At 38.2% G+C, this 22,433-nt stretch overlaps 2 protein-coding genes across 5 annotated transcripts in view; one reads left to right on the forward strand and one right to left on the reverse strand.

Moving 5' to 3' along the window:
• LOC126298610 (WD repeat-containing protein 6) overlaps positions 1 to 22,433 on the reverse strand; it is a 268,743-nt gene that overhangs the window by 204,955 nt on the left and 41,355 nt on the right. The window lies entirely within an intron of this gene.
• LOC126298611 (uncharacterized) overlaps positions 17,916 to 22,433 on the forward strand; it is a 48,584-nt gene continuing 44,066 nt past the window's right edge. For both annotated transcript variants that reach the window (XM_049990017.1, XM_049990018.1), the window contains exon 1: positions 17,916 to 18,019. In XM_049990017.1, the coding sequence (XP_049845974.1) occupies positions 17,923 to 18,019 (97 nt within the window). In that variant the 5' untranslated portion in view covers positions 17,916 to 17,922. The remainder of the gene's footprint in view (positions 18,020 to 22,433) is intronic.

Below are 22,433 nucleotides of genomic sequence, written 5' to 3' on the forward strand. Positions count from 1 at the left end.
TGTGTGTGTGTGTGGTGCTTAGGCTTACATCCAGTTCAATCACTATTGCATATGAATTTTTATCTGGAACTATAACTTACATTAATTCTTATCAAGAACTATTTTTGCTTGTTTCCATGGACTAATAGGCAATTTCAATCTGTTGTTACAGAAGTTCATTTGCATTCAATAAATGTTGTTGGTCTTAAAGTGAAGGTAATAACACAGGCAATGAGGTGGTTCCAGTTTGGAACACCAATTGCTACCATGGATGCAAAATTCTTTGAGCTTTGACAGGAACAATTAAACCAGCATCGGGAATTGGGTCAAATATTTAACTAGTTCAATGCTGCAGAAGTCACAGGTACTACCAGTCATCTTATCATTTCAGCTATTTAACCAGTCTCAGAAAAACTGAGAATTATATCAAAAACGTCTCATGTTGCACTATCTGGCAAGCGATATCAAATGGCCAAATTGTTCATGGGACTTTTTGTTGTCTGCAAATTCCTAGTGCTGTTGGAATATCGCACACATAGTGAAACAAACTTTTTCAGCACACTTTGACATTTCTCATGCTGCCCAGAGCTGTAGCAATAGAGTGCAGTGGATTTATTTAACAGACTCTAAAGTGTTCCACAAGTTCCATTCAGTGACAGCCCACCAGACTGCTCTGCAGACCCACGGCAGTACCATGCATTGTTCACGGCGATACACTTTGTTTCCAAGGTGCCCAGACTGTTTTCCCTTGTATGCCAGACAGGAATGTCCACATTATGATGATTCAGTTTGTTAGTTTCATGTTCCATGGATCATGTTGCATGATAAATTGTAATGGTGTGGAATGAGTCATTTTACATTCACATTGCAAATTAATTTGTAAACGTGGCTACATGCTAAACATTTATGGTTTTTTTATGTACAGATGTGAGTTAGCAATTTCTGTGCACCGCCTATTACAAATTAGAATAACAGAAATTCTTCTATGGAACAGGAGGAGTTGTCAAGGAGAAACTTTTTCAGTTTGTTCTCAAGTTTTACTTTGCTGTTTGTCAGACATTTCATATCACTCGGAAAGTGCTCAAAAATTTTAGTTGCAGCAGAATGCACAACTCCTTACACAGATGTGTACAAGATGATTATGGGTGAGAACCACATATTATTCTTACAGCATGTTACTCCAGAACATTTTTCAATATGACATTATTGAATGAAAATATGCAAAATATGTCAACTTACAGATTTACCTCTCCCCAAGATTTTCAATGATTCTGAGTGCAAATATGGCTGAACTAAAAGGTGGAATCCAAAATTTTCAGGACTGCTACTGCCATCTGGAAAGTAGGAGTAGTAAATCTTTGTACTGCCAGGTGGCAAGAGCTGCATATCTGATGAGTCAGTGTGGGGAGTGGCATTCAGCTGGTAGGACGTGTTGTATGTCAACAGTGATTTCTGTAATACTCTATGTTTGGTGTGTGGTGATTTTACAATGGATCCGCAAACAGAACAGCACCTGTGTAACAAATTCTGTGTGAATCTTGGGAAAAGTGCTACAGAGATGAGAGCTGGATTTACAGTTATGTCCAGAGACAAAGAAACAATCGTCCCAGTGGAAGAGCCCAGGCTCTCCAAGACCCAAAAAAGCGAGACAGGTGAAGAGCATGATCATCATTTTCTTTGACACCAAGGGAGTTGTGCACAAAGAATTCGTCCCACCCAACCAAACAGTGAATTCTGCATACTACTGTGATGTTTTGCGATGAATCCGTGAAAACCTGCGGCAATGATGGCCCGAACTTTGGCATCAAGGGAACTGGCTCCTGCATTGTCGTTACGACAATGTGTCCTGCCACACATCTTTGTTCACCAGGACCTTTTTGACAAAAAACAACATGGCAGTTGTACCCCACCCACCGTACTCACCAGATTTGGCACCTTGCGACTTTGCGCTATAACCAAAACTGAAATTTAAGTTGAAAGGCCATTAGTTCAACACTCTAGAGAGGATTCAAGAAGGATCACTGGTGGTGATAAACACTTTCAAAGAACAGGACTTCCAGAAAACGTTTGACCAGTGGCAGAAGCGCTGGGACCAATCTGTATGTGCGGATGGGAACTACTTTGAGGGTGATGGTGGCCATTAGTCCAAATGTAAGGATTTCAACATATAGCCGAACCAGTCCCGAAAATTTTGGATAGCACCTCGTAAGTTTCTTTAGAAGTTTATAAATGTGCTTCTTCCAGTTTAAATTTTCATCAGTGCCGACACCTAAGAATTTTGAACTTTCCACCCTGTCTATTATTTTTGCACCATGTGTTGCACTTATCATTTGTGTAGTACCTCTAGGTGTGTGGAACTGAGGGCGAGACCATTCACAGAAAATTAGTCAGTGATACTTGTAAGAAAATTGTTTACTACTTCTAAATAAATTTACTGAAAGCAAATAACTTGGCCTTAGCTGTTTTGGGTATAGATGTACTACCTACTGCTGATACATGAAAATTTGTGAGGGGCCAGGACTCAAACCCGGATCTCCCACTTATCGCGAATGGACACTTTAACCATTAGGCTATCTGTGCATGCCTCTCGGAACAACTCAAACTTTCATATGTCAAACTGTATACATCCCTATACCATAGTCTCCTATATTCAACACTGAATACTCGCATTTATATTATGTATTCCCACACCAGTGACAATGAGACTAAGAGGAATTGAGACCTATGATTTTATCATCTTAGGCCTGCCTCAGTATGGAATATTTACTTGCCTGTCTGGATGAATAGACATTGTTGATGATAGCCAGCTGTCTGACACTACTTCAGAATAAATTCACTGAATGCTAATAACTTTTTTTGACTTCTGCCATGTTAGGTATAGATGTACTACCTATTGGTGACGAGTGAAAATTTTTGCCAGACCAGGACTCAAATCTGGATTTCCCACTTATTGCAAGCAGTTGCCTTAACTGTTAGGCTATTCAGGTGTCCCTCCCAGACCAACCCAAACTTCTGTATGTCTCATTATCACTGGTGAACGAATACAGAGTATAGCAGCAAGCATTCAGTGATGAATGTAGGCGACTGTTGTATAGGGATGTAGACAGTGTGACATATGAAAGTTTGGATCAGTCTGGGAGGTGTGCTTGGATAATCTAATGGTTAAGAAGACTGCTGACAATAAATGGGAAATATGGGTCCAAGTTACAGTCTGACACAATTTTTTTTATGTCACCAGTAGGTAGTACATCTATACCTAACACAGCCAAAGGCAAGTTATCTGCATTAAGCGAATTTATTTCGAAGTAATATTGGATGGCCATCTATCGTCGACCATGTCTGTTCATCCAGACATGCAAGTAAAAATCGTTTACCATTTCTTCTGTTTCTGTATGCATGATTGGACTGATTACAATACTTGTGTCATGTACAAAAAGAACTAATTCTGCTTCTTGTATATTAGACAGAAGATCGTTGACATATCTGAGGGACAATAGTGAACCCAAGGTTGAGCCTTGGGGAATCCCATACATGATTTTTTCCCAGACAGAATTATGTTCCCAGACTACATTTGTTGAATTGCTGTACAGCTTTTTGCATTCTTTTGGTTAGATATCACATTATCCATTGGCTGGCTACACCATCAACCCCATAAAACTTCAATTTATATGGGAGAATACTGTGATTCCCACAGTCAAATGCCTTAGATAGAGTGTAGAAAATACCAACCAGTGCAATTTTGTTAGCTAGTGCTTGTAAAATTTGATGAGTGAACATGTAAATCGGATTCTCAGTAAGGCATCTCTTCTGAAACACAAACTGTGATTTGCAGGGGATATTATTGTTGCTAAGGTGAAATACTATTAGGTTGGTGCATTAAGTTCCTAGTGTTCTTGTTTTGCATGGTGGTATTCTGGGTGCTATGCATTTATTTATCGACTGTCCTTTTTTATTTGTAGTTCACTGCTATTATTTGAATTTACATACTGTCATTTTCTCATATGGAGATAGTGAGTAGAGCTATGGACACTAGAAAATGGAATGCCAAGTAGATTGCCATTTTTGACATTCTTCTGTTTGAGTTAAACAGAGGGGCAACAGCAGCAGAGGCAGCCAGAAACATTTGTGTTGAGTATGAGAATAATGCCATTGGACAGAGCACAACAAGAAAATGGGTTTCTTATTTTATGGAGGATTGTTTTGACATTAGTGACTCTCCACACTCAGAAAGACATTTGGGGTTTGAGGAGTATCATTTAAACACATTAATCCACAACAATCCAAGTCATTATACTCAGGAACTGGCAAAGGTGATGAACTGTTATCATTCCACCATCATGTGACATTAGCATGCAACACAGAAGGTAATTGAGTGTATCTCTACCACATGCTCTAAGCCAAAATCACAAACATCAGCAGGTGGCCATATGTGCATCTCTGCATGCTCATCATCAATTTGCTCATGAACACCACCAACCATTCCCATCCCATATCATTACCGGTGATCAGAAATGGTGTCTTTATGCTAGCATAAGAAGAAGAAAGGAACAGTTGAGCCTAAATAAAGCAGCAACTCTCTGTAAAAAGACCTGCCTGCATCCATAAAAGATAATATTGTACATCTGGTGCACAATAACATCCGCCCACATTCTACTCTGAGGGCTAGCTGCCACTTCCTGCACTAAGTGTTGTTCCTCTGCAGGTGCTCATGCATTTCATCAGAATGGTCTGGAATTACAACTTCCCAATACACAACAGCATTAATTGCATGCAGCCACTCAGAGCTCCTAATGTTATCCACAGTTCATTTACATACATTGTGAACAGAAACAATCCAGTAACACTTTCTTGGAATATTCCCAAATCTATTTTCATACCCAACAATATCTCCCCATTAAGAACTGCATACTGAGTCTTACTTAACAGAAAGCCTTCAGTTGAGTCACAATGATTATCTGATACTTTTTTCACATTTATTTTGTGGACTAAGTGATGATTGATAGTGCAGAACTGTAATGAACAAGTCAATGAACAATGCATCAATCTGAGCACCACAATTTACTGCCCCCGCAAGACGTCATGGATGAAAAGAGAAAGTTAAATTAAATATAACTGAAGCTTGTGGAATCAAAGCTAATTTCTGTGGATGCAATTCTCCTAGTCCTGATAAACAAAATAAAGCTTATTCAATGGTACTGTGAGATACTTTCATAAGTGATATGTGCCTGACATATCTTCTTCAAAATGGAAATATCTGTGCTGCTCCTCAGTCACTCGAAAGATCAAGATGATCACTGTACAAACACGTTTTAAAAACCACCATCAACCAACAAAAAATAAAAAAAAAATAGTTCGAAAATTGTGAAAATCTTTCCTGAAGCAAATGCTGATACAGATCGTAATTTGTTAGTGGCAGACATGTCAACAAGGCTAAACATTTTAAAAGAAAATAACTTGTAAGAAAATGGGATGGTTGTAACCTGACTCCACAAGGATGTAAAGGCTACTCTGAAACCACTGAAAACAAAGTGGAAAATTCAGCAGAAAGTACCAGAAAAATGGAATGCAACTAAAAACATAATTCTGAAACCCTTTGAAGAAGAAACTGGAGAAGTAGAGAATGAAAAGAATAGGAAACAAAAGATCACATCAGGTATGGATGAACATAGGACATGGAAAAAAATGGTTCAAATGGCTCTGAGCACTATGGGACTTAACATCTATGGTCATCAGTCCCCTAGAACTTAGAACAACTTAAATCTAACTAATCTAAGGACAAAACACAACACCCAGCCATCACGAGGCAGAGAAAATCCCTGACCCCGCTGGGAATCGAACCCGGGAACCCGAGCGTGGGAAGCGAGAACGCAACCACACGACCACGAGATGCGGGCTAGGAAATGGAAGAATGACCATTCTACATAAGGAAAAAAGAACTGTATAGAAAGCTGAACAATGAATTAAGATTATCTGGTCAGGTTAGATAAGAATGTATGAAAACCCAGTGCGATGAGACTGAAGGACTGGAAAGGCAAGGTGTATTACAAGCAATGCATAGGGTAGTTAAGTACCTAAAAATCAAAGATCCAGGAAAAGTTAGTAAACAGGGCATACTAAATAAGAATGAAAAGATGACAGCATGTATAGATGAAAAGAAAATGGTATGGAACAAGTGGGCCTTGGTTGAAGAAATATATGAGATCACTCACAAATAAGATTGCAACATGAATTGGAATGTGATGACATAGACCATGGACTACAGCTATTGAGATGTGGAACAGAAAATGCCATTAAAGATTTAATAAAGAGGAAAGCAGTTGGCTATGATTAAATACTAGCTGAAGCTCTAAAAGTGTTCAGAAACAGAATAATATCCTATTTACCAGTCTCACTAATAAGATCGATAACAAGGAGTTTTGGCCAAAAAGTCTAGTTAAAAGTACCCTATTCCCTTTACCATAACATTACATTGGCAAAGGATGTAAAGATTACAGAACAATGTATGCCTAAAACTCAGATGACTAGGAAAAGAAAAGGAAGATGATGTGTGTTTCTATCTGCATGTGGAGCTTAATCTCAGGAACTATTGCCGGGAGTCTGATACACTTTTCACTAATAGACTGACTGGTTCATGGTGAAGGTTTGTGTGTGTAATTTATTACCTCTATGCCAGGTAAGTCACTTCACTGTAGATACTTACTGCTATTCCTGTGAAGGCTTGGCTGGTTGCTCGTGGACATATGTGATGTTCATTGGAAAAAGACATTTCATAGGATGGACTGGTGTATCCTCCAGAAGACCTTAAAATATGGTGGTGTGGACTTCAAGCACAAAAGGTTTACAAAATAACTCCACACAATAAAGAAACTGGTAATAAGGATTGGCAATGGGGAAATAGTTCAGGCATGCATTGGGAAAGGTGTTTCAGGTATGGGTGATGTTTTTCAAAAATGCTTTTCAATATTATGACAAGACACTAACAGAAAAATCAGTAGAAAAAGCAGGATTATAATAGCAGAAGAAGAAGGGGTACAGACAATTAAATATGCAGATCATCAGAAGAAGAACTACAGTTTATGATGGAGGGGATTGTAGAAGTGGGAAAAGAATATTGAATGGGGATAAATATTAAAAAGATCAAACTGATGAGACACAGCAGACATAATGATTCCATCATCATTATGGAAGAAAGTACTATGGATCAAACAACCTCTTTTAGGTACTTAAGAAGTTTGGTGGCAGAAAATGGAAGCTCTGTGGAGAAAATAACAAGTAGAATTTCACGAAACTAAAATATTGCATCTTGAAAAGGATTGGAATTATAAATACACAGCTGGGTGGTGGCTGTGCTTTAGGTTTCAGGTCAACAACAGTGAGGTCATCAGTGCACAATGATGTGCCAATATAACTTAAGGGAAACAGACATTAAAACTTTTCTTAAAAAAGACTGAGGAAGTATCACACACACACACACACACACACACACACACACACACACACACACACACACACACGAGCTATGGAACACGAGAGTGTAAATTATACGAAAATGTAATAATAATGACATCTTCTACACCAAGCTCTTCATGGCACTCCTATTCTCACAATAAAAATGAATACCCACTAGCAGTAGTTGTGACAGTAAGTTGTGGAAGGAAGGATGGAAGACTAGAGTTTAACATCCCATCAAGTGCAAAATCATTAGAAATGAAGCACATGCTTGGCTTGGGGGAAGTAACTTCTCTGTATCCTTTTCTCATCCTTGAATTTGTGTTAAACAGTTTAGGAAAACAACAAAAAACTTAATGAGGATGGTCAGATCAGGATTTGAACCACAATCCTTCCAGAAAAGCTGTAAACCAATATGATGTCCAGACAGTGATCGCCATCAAGAATCCCTAAGCATAAAGGGCGTGTCAACCTGCTTACTTTACAGTCATTGTTTAACTGCAAATTGATGAAGGTTTCATTACGCTATCAAAAAACAAAACCAGTCCATCTTGGATTCAAAATCACATATTTTTAAAAAAAAATCATTTACATGCAAAAGCATGGTGAAATACAAAGCCTAGGGAGTCTACGGAATGTGTAGGATTAAGGGTGGTCTCTTTATGTTGCAATTTAGGCACACTAAAAATATATTTAAAATGCAGACATACTGATATTTTTTATATAAAATCTAAGACCTGTAGTCTTTGCCCATTCTTCTAGTGTTTTACTTGTTAGCTCAAAGTGACAATCAGCTGTTGCGAGGCAAGAAGGGAAAGAAATTTCTAAATCATTCACAAATAATAATGACTGAACTAGGTTTGCAAGAAGCTCCATGACAATAGGAAAAGCAACCAACATGCTACTTAAAATGCTGCCTTGTGGTACTCCATTCTTCTGAGTAAAATGGTCTGAGAACACAGCTTCAGCTCTGTGTAGCAGAAATGCTACACAGTGAGAAAGGACACATTGGAACTGAGAGTAATTTATTGTGGTCTTCTCCTTCTAAATGATCATTTAACCATATGAATATAAATTTTCTGTGGAATGTTTCTTCACTGCTAAATTCCCATAATTTGAGCATTATACTGGTTCTACCTTTTGTATTACATCTCATATTAGAAGTAAATCCAGGCATATTGAACCCTACATGTTGTCAGAACAGTAGGATATTCTCAGCCTTGAAAAAGGCTGTGACACCACTTTCTTTAAAGATTATTTTGCCTGACACACGAATGAGACCCTCACAAATCCTTTCTCAATTCCTATGTGGTGGACAACTTTGTCCTCACAATAAATGGATCTGTAACATCCTCGAGTCTAAGTGATCTTTTGCTCCTTTCTAACTTTCCTAAGCATAATCCTCTTTCATGCCTGAGGAACAACAAATGTGTCTATTGGCCATACTGACATTTCACCTCCTGAAGATGTGTACTAGTCAACAATTTTGTCCTTGTAATCTGTCCGCCCCTGGAAGCTGAGTGGTTAGCGTGACTGAATGTCATACCAGACAACCCAGGTGCGATTCCCAGCTGGGTTGGAGATTTTCTCCACTCAGGGCCTGGGTGTTGTGTCATCCTTATCATCATCATCATTTCAACCCCATCAACATGCAAGTCACCGAAGTGTGTCAACTCGAAAGACTTGCACCAGGCAAACTGTCTATCCAACAGGAGGCTCTAGCCACACAGAATTTTCATTTTTTTTTTCCTTCGTAATCTTATAATTTTCTCAAGTGAATTTTTGTGGGTACATGTGGATGGATGAATCTCTCTCTCTCTCTCTCTCTCTCTCTCTCTCTCTCTCTCTCTCTCTCTCTCTCTCTGTGTGTGTGTGTGTGTGTGTGTGTGTGTGTGTGTGTGTGTGTGTAGCATTAAACAGTCTAATTCACAATTACGGTATTAAAACACTAGAAGCAGGAAGGATTGTCACAGAGAAGTACAGAGCAATACGCTACATAAAGAATTATGTTTCATCAACCTAAAATAATCTTGAATGCACTGTCTGCAAAAATAATAACATGAAAATGTCAGGTTTATTTAAGAAATAGTAGAGGTATTTAGAAGAAAAGAGTGTTCTTAAAGCTGGAGAGTGCTACCTCTCTTTTCCTAACTGTACAACTGCAGGACATGTGTGCCATAGATATGGTTGATTCGAGCTCACTACAGTTAGAATCAGAACAGCTCTCTTTTATAAGTCATAAGGAACTAAACATTTATGTGATGTTGCATAAGTGTTCCAGCATTATCTGGGCTATCTCCCTGGGAGCAGTAGCGAGAGTGTCATTCCTTAGTGAAGCACTGATGGTATGAATTTTCCCTACACCAAAGCACTTTCAAGTAACTCTCATACACCTGCAAATGGTACAAGCATGACATATGTTCTCAAGCCTTACATCATCTCATATTACCTTCTTCAAAAAACAGTGACTTGTTTCTCATTACAGGCAAGGCTTTAAGGTATTTAGAAGTAAATAATCCTTTTAAAGTTGCAGAGTGCTACTTCACAGTTCCTAACTGTACAACTACAACTGTCATTCAGCGAAGAGACACAGCGACTTATCAAGTAATCTTAAGTTAGGGAAACGGTTTCTGCAACAGTAATGTGAATCATTATAATGATATGGAAACAGATGATCACTTGAGTATAAATAATTAATGTAACTGTAAAACCTCTAATCCAACTGGGTCAAGAAGGGTTAAACACATGACCATTTCATTATAATACAAAGCTATCCCAAAGCTAAAGTAACATATGCCAATATTATATATTTTTAAAGTCCTTGTTCCTTGTTTCTGTTGTACGTCATCTCTAATAGAATAGAAGAGCCTTAATGGAATACACAAATGTGGACCACTAAATTCAGATTATAGACTATGTCTTGTCTGTGGAGCATAATTACTATTCTGCAGTAAGGAAGCAATTGGAAATTAATGTTGGAATTACTGTAGAAAGATTTGGAAAACCATGACAAAGATCTGCTGCAATTACAATCCAACTAGTGCAGCTAAACAACAGGAAGGGCACATTAAATTAATTACTTTTCAACATAAGTAAGTTACATAATAACCCTGTGGGAGGACAAAATGAGGATGAGTAGCTGCCCAGTGACATGATGGAAGACAAGAAAATTAAGTTTATGGGTATACAGCAAACAACAGCAAAGCCATAACCTTTTTTATATATATCCTTAATTTGAGACACTGTAGTACAATCATAGGATAACTTTATGATTGTGTATGTCTCATTAAAAAAAACTGCAGCAAGCAGACATGTTAACAATGATGTCTCTTCAGAGTGCAGAAGGAATTCCGGAGTTAGTGGGCAGTGTCCTTTTATGGGGGTGAGCTAGAATTGTCTCATTTATTCTAAGTCATCGGAAAAATGTATGCCACAGTCAAGTGATTGGCTGAACAAACTAATGCTTATTCTCATTTGCTTTCAGCCATTCTCTCTCACATCTGTACATGACTATCCTTTTCAACGATAAAATTACTGACCTGACTGCAAAGAGATAGTGCATTGAGTCACAGTAATTTATTCAAAAACTTTTCTGCTTGTTGCATGTGCCACCTGATTGTTGTGGATTTCAGCGTACTGAGATACCCAGCAGAATGGTTCAACTTTGTCCTGTTTCTGGATGATGACAGAAATGGCCAGGACAACATTACCTGCCAGGTACTTTCCCTCAATAGTGTCAGAGCACTTGATGAGTTGGTGCACATGAGTGACTTCAGTATAAAGTCACATTGTATCTACTATAATGCCAAAAGAATTGTCTTCAAATTGACAACACTGGATTCTGGTGGTAGATTAACATTCTACATTTATTTGCATACAGTCTGGTCACATTCCCACAAGCAAAGTGACCTTCCCATTTACTACTTAACGCATTGCTGAGAATTCAGAATACACAGACATAACCTTATGTGTATCTATCCTACCTTAATATGTTTGGTTAAGTTTGACAAAACAAAGGTACCCATTTCCTCCAGAGTTCTGCTTATTCTTAATCATAATGCACTTTACTCCATCTGCTGACTTTATGAAGTTCCAGAAGATTTAGATTAAATATGTACTGCATTTCATAATTTCTGGCAAACATTAAGGGTTTTGTGTAACACAATTGCTACAGAATATTCACTCATCTTCTTACTGCAGTTTCAGTTTTGTCACTTGTCTAGCTGCAGTGGTTTGAATTACTTACCTATCATTTCTTAATATTTGTATATAATGAAGTCCACATGATATAGGTCTATCTTCTAGATCTACATTTAAATCTACATGACTATTCTACAATTCACACTTAAATGTTTGGCAGAGTTCACAGAATTACTTTGAGATTACTTCTCAATTGTTCCTGCCTTGTATAGCATGTTGGTAGATAAACACCAAAATCTTTACATGTGAGTTCCAACTTCTTTTATTCTTATTACAATGGTGATTTCTTACTGTGTAGGTGTGAGTCAACAAAATTTTCTTGCACGCTAAGGAGAAAACTGGTGATTGAAATGTCATGAAAGCATCTCACTACAACACAATAAGTCTTTGTTTTAATGATTGGCACAATGTGCTTATCATATCTGTTGGACACTGTCCCCAGTTTAACAACAAAAGGAAAGAGCTGCCCTTCTTTCAACTTTTTAGATTTCGTTTTACAATTCTATTAGATAAGGATTCCATACTGCATAACAATACTCCATAAGGGAGAGACAAGCTTATTGTTGACAGTCTCTTCAGTAAATATGTTGCATTTTCAAAGTATTCTGCTTCCCAATAACATTTTCAATTTCATGGTTCCAATTTACATTGTTTGTAATAGTAATTCTTAAATATTTAGTTGAATCTATAACCTTTAAATTGGCAATGTTTACTGGGTATCTGCAATTTAACTGATTTCTTTTAGCACTCATAATGATGATCTGACTTTAAAAAAACATTAACAATTATTAAGTGGAGTTTTCAGCAAGTACAGGTTACTTTAATAGTGCCAAGGTACAGCATGTTTATATGGACTACATTCAGATAGACTCTTATGATAGTTACTTATGTTAAACGTTTGGTTGGGCAATATTAGACGAAAAATTATATTTGATCCATTGATGTACACACTTTTTCGCCTGTGAAGATGGTTGTAATAACTGAAACCGGTAAGGAACAAACATGCAATTGCACAGTTGATGGCTCAAAATATTTAAAAACCGTTGGCAGTCACCTACAAAAAGATTTATCTCACCTTCTATTGCTTAGACCTCCCCCGCATGAACCATGGACCTTGCTGTTCGTGGGGAGGCTTGCGTGCCTCAATGATACAGATAGCCGTACCGTAGGTGCAACCACAACGGAGGGGTATCTGTTGAGAGTGCAGACAAATGCGTGGTTCCTGAAGAGGGGCAGCAGCCTTTTCAGTAGTTGCAAGGGCAACAGTCTGGATGATTGACTGATCTGGCCTTGTAACACTAACCAAAACGGCCTTGCTGTGCTGGTACTGTGAACGGCTGAAAGCAAGGGGAAACTACAGCCGTAATTTTTCCCAAGGGCATGCAACTTTACTGTACAGTTAAATGATGATGGCATCCTCTTGGGTAAAATATTCAGGAGGTAAAATGATGACAGAGGTAAAATAGTCCCCCATTCGGATCTCCGGGCGGGGACTACTCAAGAGGATGTCGTTATCAGGAGAAAGAAAACTGGCGGTCTATGGATCGGAGTGTGGAATGTCAGATCCCTTAATTGGGCAGGTAGGTTAGAAAATTTAAAAAGGGAAATGGATAGGTTAAAGTTAGATATAGTGGGAATTAGTGAAGTTGGTAGCAGGAGGAACAAGACTTTTGGTCAGGCGAATACAGGATCATAAATACAAAATCAAATAGGGGTAATGCAGGAGTAGGTTTAATAATGAATAGGAAAATAGGAGTGAGGGTAAGCTACTACAAACAGCATAGTGAACGCATTACTGTGGCCAAGATAGACACGAAACCCATGCCTACTACAGTAGTACAAGTTTATATGCCAACTAGCTCTGCAGATAACGAAGAAATTGAAGAAATGTATGATGAAATAAAAGAAATTATTCACACAGTGAAGGGAGACGAAAATTTAATAGTCATGGGTGACTGGAATTCGAGTTTAGGAAAAGGGAGAGAAGAAAATGTAGTAGGTGAATATGGAATGGGTGTAAGGAATGAAAGAGGAAGCCGCCTGGTAGAATGTTGCAGAGATCATAATTTAATCATAGCTAACACTTAGTTCAGGAATCATGAAAGAAGGTTGTATACATGGAAGAACCCTGAAGATACTGACAGGTTTCATATAGATTATATAATGGTAAGACAGAGATTTAGGAACCAGGTTTTAAATTGTAAGACATTTCCAGGGGCAGATGTGGACTCTGACCACAATCTATTGGTTATGACCTGTAGATTAAAACTGAAGAAACTGCAAAAAGGTGGGAATTTAAGGAGATGGGACCTGGATAAACTGAAAGAACCAGAGTTTCAAGGAGAGCATGAGGGAACAATTGACAGCAATGGGAGAAAGAAATACCATAGAAGAAGAATGGGTAGCTTTGACGGATGAAGTAGTGAAGGCAGCAGAGAATCAAGTTGGTAAAAAGATGAGGGCTAATAGAAATCCTTGGGTAACAGAAGAAATATTGAATTTAATTGATGAAAGGAGAAAATATAAAAATGCAGTAAATGAAGCAGGCAAAAAGGAATACAAACGTCTCAAAAATGAGATTGACAGGAAGTGCAAAATGGCTAAGCAGGGATGGCTAGAGGACAAATGTAAGGATATAGAGGCTTATCTCACTAGGGGTAAGATAGATACTGCCTACAGGAAAATTAAAGAGACCTTTCGAGAAAAGAGAACCACTTGTATGAATATCAAGAGCTCAGATGGAAACCTGGTTCAAAGCAATGAAGGGAAAGCAGAAAGGTGGAAGGAATATTTAGAAGGCCTATACAAGGGCGATGGACTTGAGGACAATATTATTTAAATGGAAGAGGATGTAGATGAAGATGAAATGGGAGATATGACATTGTGTGAAGAGTCTGACAGAGCACTGAAAGATCTGAGTCGAAACAAGGCCCCGGGAGTAGACAACATTCCATTAGAACTATTGACGGCCTTGGGAGAGTCAGTCCTGATGAAACTCTACCATCTGGTGAGCAAGATGTAGGAGACAGGCGAAATACCCTTCAGACTTCAAGAAGAATATAATAATTCCAATCCCAAAGAAAGCAGGTGTTGACAGATGTGAAAATTACTGAACAATCAGTTAAATAAGCCACAGCTGCAAAATAATAACGCGAATTCTTTACAGACGAATGGAAAAACTAGTAGAAGCCAACCTCAGGGAAGATCAGTTTGGATTCCATAGAAATATTGGAACACGTGAGGCAATACTGACCCTATGACTTATCTTAGAAGCTAGATTAAGGAAAGCCAAACCTATGTTTCTAGCATTTGTAGACTTAGAGAAAGCATTTGACAATGTTGACTGGAATACTCTCTTTCAAATTCTGAAGGTGGCAGGGGTAAAATACAGGGAGCGAAAGGCTATTTATAATTTGTACAGAAACCAGATGGCAGGTATAAGAGTCGAGGGACATGAAAGGGAAGCAGTGGTTGGGAAGGGAGTAAGACAGGGTTGTAGCCTCTCCCCGATGTTATTCAATCTGTATATTGAGCAAGCACTAAAGGAAACAAAAGAAACCTTCGGAGTAGGTATTAAAATCCAGGGAGAAGTAATAAAAACTTTGAGGTTTGCTGATTATATTGTAATTCTGTCAGAGACAGCAAAGGACTTGGAAGAGCAGTTGAACGGAATGGATGGTGTTTTGAAAGGAGGATATAAGATGAACATCAACAGAAGCAAAACGAGGATAATGGAACATAGTCGAATTAAGTCAGGGGGTGCTGAGGGAATTAGATTAGGAAATGAGACACTTAAAGGAGTAAAGGAGTTTTGCTATTTGGGGAGCAAAATAACTGATGATGGTCAAAGTAGAGACGATATAAAATGTAGACTGGCAATGGTAAGGAAAGCGTTTCTGAAGAAGAGAAATTTGTTAACATCGAATATAGATTTAAGTGTCAGGAAGTCATTTCTGAAAGTATTTGTATGGAGTGTGGCCATGTATGGAAGTGAAACATGGACGATAAATAAATTGGACAAGAAGAGAAAAGAAGCTTTTGATATGTGGTGCTACAGAAGAATGCTGAAGATTAGATTTTTAGATCACATAACTAATGAGGAGGTATTGAATAGGATTGGGGAGAAGAGAAGTTTGTGGCACAACTTGACTAAAAGAAGGGATCGGTTGGTAGGACATGTTCTGAGGCATCAAGGGATCACCAGTTTAGCATTGGAGGGCAGCATGTAGGGTAAAAATTGTAGAGGAGACCAAGAGATGAATACACTAAGCAGATTCACAAGGATGAAGAAGCTTGCACAGGATAGAGTAGCATGGAGAGCTGCATCTAACCAGTCTCAGGACTGAAGACCACAACAACAGCAACAACAACAACAACATACTGCTTAGAGTCAACTGCTACTTTTCGTGCCACAGACGTATTCTCTCTAACTAATTTTGCAATTAGTTTTGATATTCTGATGACTTTACTAGTAGGTAAAGCTGTTCAAATCGTCTCCCAAATCGTTTGGTATACAGATTAGGAAAAGTGGAGAGGCTATAACTATCCCTTGGGGAATGCCAGTTATCACTTCGGTACAATTATCTACCGAATTGTGACCTTTCTGGTACGAAATCACGGATCCAGTCGCAAAACTGTGATGATACCTCATATTCACACAATTTGATTACAAACTGCTTGTGAGGAACGAAGTCAACTTGGAAATCTAGAAATACGGAATCAATTTGAGATCTCCAGTCAAAGGCACAGATTTGTTCATGTGAATAACGAGCCAGTTGCGTTTCACATGAACGATGTTTCTTTGAATCCTGCGGTGTGTTAATAGATCGTTTTCTTCCAGGTAATTCATAATGTTCAAACACTGCAGATCGACGTTAGTGATGTGTGTCTGCATTTCGGTGGTTTAGTTCTATTTTCTTTCTTGTTTATTAGTGTGAGAGGCGCAACTTTCCAGGCTGTAAGTACAACTCTTTCGTCGAGCGAGTGGTTATAAGGGATTTCCGAGTACGGAGCTTTTACATCGCCACAATCCAAACGGCACCAAATAGGTATACGACGTGGACCGGAGCCATTATTAAGTGATTCAAGTTGCTTCGATACACCAAGGGTGTCTACTTCTATGTTACTTATATAGCAGCTGTTCTCGACTCGAATTCTGGAACGCTTAGAACATCTATTTTGGTGAAGGAATTTCAGAAGACAGTGTTTAGTAACCCCACTTCAGAGGCACTGTAATCGGCACCATTACCACTGCTGTCGTAAAGTGAAGGTATTTATTGTGTCTTGCTGCTGGGTGTACCTTAAATAATTTATGACGAGAATCTCTTTGGATTATAAGTCAGATTTCGAGGCAGCGTTTCGTTGTGGAAACTATTAAAAGCACCTCACACTAAAGTCCATGCAAAATTTCGAGCTTCTTTTTTCGTTACTTAAGCGACAGTGTCCTTGCGTGTGTACCATGGTGGAACTGTTCCCGGTTCTCATCTCCCGTCTTAGAAATGCGCCCACTAGACGTTCAATAACACTACACAGTTTTTCCCGTAGCGCAACAACAATGAACGTCTAGGGGTGAAATTGAGCGATTGTGCAATAATATTGAGAACATCAAAAACTGTCGACAGTGTGTCTCGTGCTGCAGGCTCTGGGGAAGTCTGTATTCGCAGCTTGGCGTTGTCATCGTCATTGACTGTGAAAAATTTAAAATGACCACAAAACAGAGAGAGAGAGAGAGAGAGAGAGAGAGAGAGAGAGAGAGAGCAATTTTGTAACAGTGCATCGAGCTCTACAAATCTACGACAGCACTGACTTAATAATATTGTACATTATTATTGCGCTATTTTCTTGCATAGACCAGGAAGAAATTCAATAATATTGCTTAATATAATTGTACAATATTATTGCTCGTCTAGAGGCCGCTTCAGAGCGCGATAAACCCAGCACTCGATAATCCGGGAGACGCGATATTCCCGCGAGCATCTGAAACTTTCCCTTATTTTTTGCTTCTCGCGGTTGGCAGTACAGTCGGACTCCTGCGAGAAACATCGGAACTATTCGGTTCAGCGTCTTCTCAGTAACAATTGTCTGTCTCACGGAGCAATTGTATTCTCGCGAAGTAACACAGTCTCATTGTTAACGTTGCGCCAGGCTTAAGTTTGTATCAGTTACATCTGCTTCAGTGCTGTGCGGTTTTATTTAATAGCTAATTAATAAAGTCGTTTTACTGTATCAATATTCAGCAACTTGTACGACCGTTAAACAGACTGCATAACAGTAATAAAGTTACGTACAGAGAATATGTTTTTCAGTCAGAGAAAATGTGGCATTAAAACGCCAACACGCAAACTTGGGGTTGACAATCCACCAAAACAGGACATCACAAGACTGGGGAAAGGTGAGAATTAAAACAGTATTATAAGTGAATTTAATATCGCAGCTTCAATTATATATGACATTAAAAAGAAAAACAGCAGCTAGAAAAATTTATGTTACAATATGCTTCAGTTAAAAATTTTAGACGTTAGGCAGACTAAAAAATTAACAAATAAAACCAAATTATAAACTGTAGAAGAAGCTTCGTGTAAGTGGTTCAGTGGCAAAAGAGCAGAGGGAACGCAAATAACGGGCTCTATGTTAAATAGAAAGGAATTATATGTACCCAAAGATGAAGTCCTTTCATTCTCGAAACAATAACATTATAATCTCCAAATATGTTATGGCATCCATAAACTTTTAATTCAGTTTTGTGTTTAGAGAAAACTCTCTCCTGTTGTTTTAATAAGTAACAGTTTGTATTGTTTTTGTACGTTAAATATATAAATTTTGCGTATTCCCCCGTTTTTTAAAAGAGGTTTTCAAAAATTGTTTTGATAATGCGGCATTGAAAGATTCCCAAGCGTGCCGGATTAGAATGGCCCTACTGTAATTTATTTGGTATGAATCCCTCGATTTCCATCAATACTATTTCTCTGAATTTAAGCCATATCTTGTGTATGCTTACATAGTTTGTAAGAAATGGAGCATGTCCTTTTGGAACGCATCAGGCGAACTTTTATCTACATTTTTAAATAGATATTTTTGGTACATTTGGATGTTACAGTAGTCCGTATCACTACAATAACCTTATGGTCACTAATACCTGTACACGTTACGATACTCCCTATTTACTCAGGATTATTTGTTGATAAGATGTCAAGTATATTTTCACAATCAGTTACACTGTAAGTGGGCTCCTGAAATATTTGCTCAAAATAATTTTTGAAGAAAGCATTTTGTACAATTTTAAATGATGCTTATGCTTTACTTTAAACATATATTTTCGTCTACGTATCGAGGGTAGATTAAAGTCGCCACTATCTATAAAACTGTATGAGTAGGGCACCTATTCAACAATTTACTCAAATTTTCATTGAATCTTTCAGCAGCTATATCATGTGAGTCAGGGGTTGGAAAAGGGAACAAAATATTAATTTGTTACTGCTGACAAGTATAACCTCTACCTGTACTAACTCACAGCAACTATCCACTTCAATTTCATTACAAGACAAACTACTTCTAACAGCAACAAACATGCCACCACCAAGCGGATGTAATCTATCCTCTTCTGAACACTGCTGGATGCTTAGTAAAATCACTGGCAGGACTTACATCCGACTTTAGCTAACTTTCAATGCCACTAAAAATTTGAGTTCAACTACTTTCTGTTAACACTTGGAGCTATGGTTCTTTACCAACAATCTGAATTTTTATTTCTTATTTATTTATTTTTCAAGCTGCATTATGGATACTAGTGCCTGCCATCTTATTATTTTATGCAAGGTGTAGTACCGCACACAGCTTTCTTTAGACAGCTCCCACCAAAGCAGAATTGTGCCATGCAGTTGAGACTGCAGGCACTGTTACCGATGCAGCACAATGTTGAGGTGGGGCTGCTTGGAGTTCTTGTGTCTGCCCTTTGGTATTATCTTTTATTTACTTACAGCAATTACATTGTTTTTTTAAATACATGAATTTGAAAGTAGGAAATTATAGATTTATGGCATATTTTAGAAAGAGAACAAAAATATAACAAGAAATAGTAAATATAGTTGTCCATTCACTAACACCATTAGTGGAAAGGGACTTGGTACTGAACTTCAAGTTCAGAATCCCTGTGTGGTACTGTCCATGTTAGTATTATCCTCAAGAACATCACTCCTTGGGAAAACTTGATTTGTTCAGTCCGTGCATATCTAACCTAACGTACACTGATGTGACAAAAATCATGTGATACCTCCTAACATCATGTTGGACCTCCTTTTGTCCAACATATGCAGCAACTCAATGTCACATGAGCTTAACCAGTCATTAGAAGCCCCCTGCATAAATATTGAGCCATACTGCCTCTATAGCAGTCCATAATTGAGAAAGTGTTGCCAGTAAAGGATTTTATGTACAAACTGATCTCTCAATCATGTCCCATAACTGTTTGATGGGATTCATGTCAGGAAATCTGGGTGGCCAAATCATTCAAACTTGTTCAGATTGTTCTCCAAACCAATTGTGAACAACTGTGGCACAGTGACATGGCACATTGTCATCCATAAAACTTCTATTGCTGTTTGGGAATATGAAGTCAATGAATGGCTACAAATGGTCTCCAAGTATCCAAACATAACCATTTACCATCAGTGATGGGTTCAGTTGGACAGAGGACCCAGTCCATTCCGTGTACACACAGCCCACACCATTATGGAGCCACCAAACCACCAGCTTGCACAGTGCCTTGTTGACAACTTGAGTCCATGGCTTTGTGGAGTCTGCATAACACTCAAACCCTACCACCAGTTCTTACCAACTGAAACCAGGACTCATCTGACAACGCCACAGTTTTCCCCCTCCATATGGTCATGAGCCCAGGAGAGGCACTGCAGACGACGACATACTGTTAGTAAAGGCACTCCTGTCAGTCACCTTCTGCCAAAGCCCATTAACACCAATTTCACCACACTATCCTACTGGATAGGTTTGTCATACATTCTACGTTGATTTCTGTAGTTATTTCACACAGTGTTGCTTGTCTGTTAGCATGGACAACTCTATGCAAACGTTGCTCTGCTCTCAGTGATTAAGTGAAAGCTATCAGCCATGTAATGCCTGAAATTTGGTATTCTTGGCACACTCTTGAGACTCTGGATCTTGGAATACTGGATTCCCTAATGATTTCCAAAATGGAATGTCCCATGCATCTAGATCCAACTACCATTCCACATTCTAAAACTGTTGATTCCTGTCATGCAGCCATAATCACATTAAAAACCTTTTCACATGAATTATCTGAGAACAAATCACAGCTTCGCCAATGCACTGCCCTTTTATATCTTGTGTATGCCATACTACCCCCATCTGTATATGTGCATATTGCTATCCCACGACTTTCGTCTCCTCAGTGTATGTTGGTGTTGTTTGTTAAAGTGCTGTGTGAGTCAGTGTTTGTTAGATTACAAAACAATTGCTAAAACTGGGTTGGTAAGTAAACAAATTTTGTCTGGTTTAGGAACAATATTTTGGCACAGTGTAATCTAATTAAGTTATATACAGATCTGTGAGGCTATAGAAAGAAATGACAAGCCACACTAAACTAATTATTATTCTTGTAAAAACATATTTATGTAATACAACTAGTTTATTTGAGTAGTGCACTTGTTAATTTAGTATATATTGTGTAATATCCATGATTTGTCGCTGTTGTATATTAACACTGTTTGAATTCCTGCTGTGTTTTTACATACAGTGTGAGTCACTAACTATCGCCTCCAAGAATTACTCTCAAAGTGTGACAGGAGCTGAAAAGTTTGTGGGACAAATGTTGCACGGGGCGATGGGGGCCATAATATGACATTGGTTTTTTGTTGCTAGGTAGGGTCGCTTGGGAGATATGAAGTCAATTTATTTATTTATTTAGTGACTTTTCTTTGCCAGATATGTTTCCATTTCATTAAAGATCCAGTTGTTCTCAATTTATCATACAGATATTTAAATGTATGACATGTAGATTGAGTACATTGAGGATATCTTCCAGTATATAAGTCTCTAGTTCACACTGAATTTCATTGGCATTCTGTGTAAATGAGAAGCATATCGACTTGTTCTTCGAAGGAATACATCATTCACATTTGCTTGATTCGACGATATCAGTCTTACCATTCCTATTAGTGTTGTATCGCAAAACCGTCAAATGGTGTTTACATGTCAATGGCACGTTAGATAGATATGCCATATTTGGCAAATATTTACTATTTGCATGATATACGAGAGAGAATTGTCAGAGCATGTGCTTCGATAAATGTCGAAGTGATAAGGAATACTACTCAATCCATGATAAGAAGATTGCAGCACTGTACTGATACCAATGGTCATCATTTCAAACACATTCTGTAAATGGACATTCATGCCACCATTTTGACCTTCATTGACCTTCAAAGATATTACTGTTATACATCACTGGATTCGTCTCGATAGCCGCTATCAGGAAATAAGTACCAAACTATAGCATCCTATACAAAAAAAAGTGAACCTTCGTATCTCCAAAACGTGACCCCATCTAGCAACAAAAGATCAATTTCATATTATATCCTCCCTTGTCCCATGCAACATTTGTCCCATAAACTTTTCAGCTACTAGCATACTTTTGGAGTTATTCCAGGTGGCAAAAGTTAGTGACTCACCCTGTATTACTCTAGTTCACATTTATATTACATTCATATTATTGCATTTACAATGATGTGTTCATTTATATTACACCTGCTACTTGACAGTGATGTGTACAG

This window comes from Schistocerca gregaria, chromosome X (assembly GCF_023897955.1).
Source record: "Schistocerca gregaria isolate iqSchGreg1 chromosome X, iqSchGreg1.2, whole genome shotgun sequence".
Lineage (NCBI taxonomy): Eukaryota > Metazoa > Arthropoda > Insecta > Orthoptera > Acrididae > Schistocerca > Schistocerca gregaria.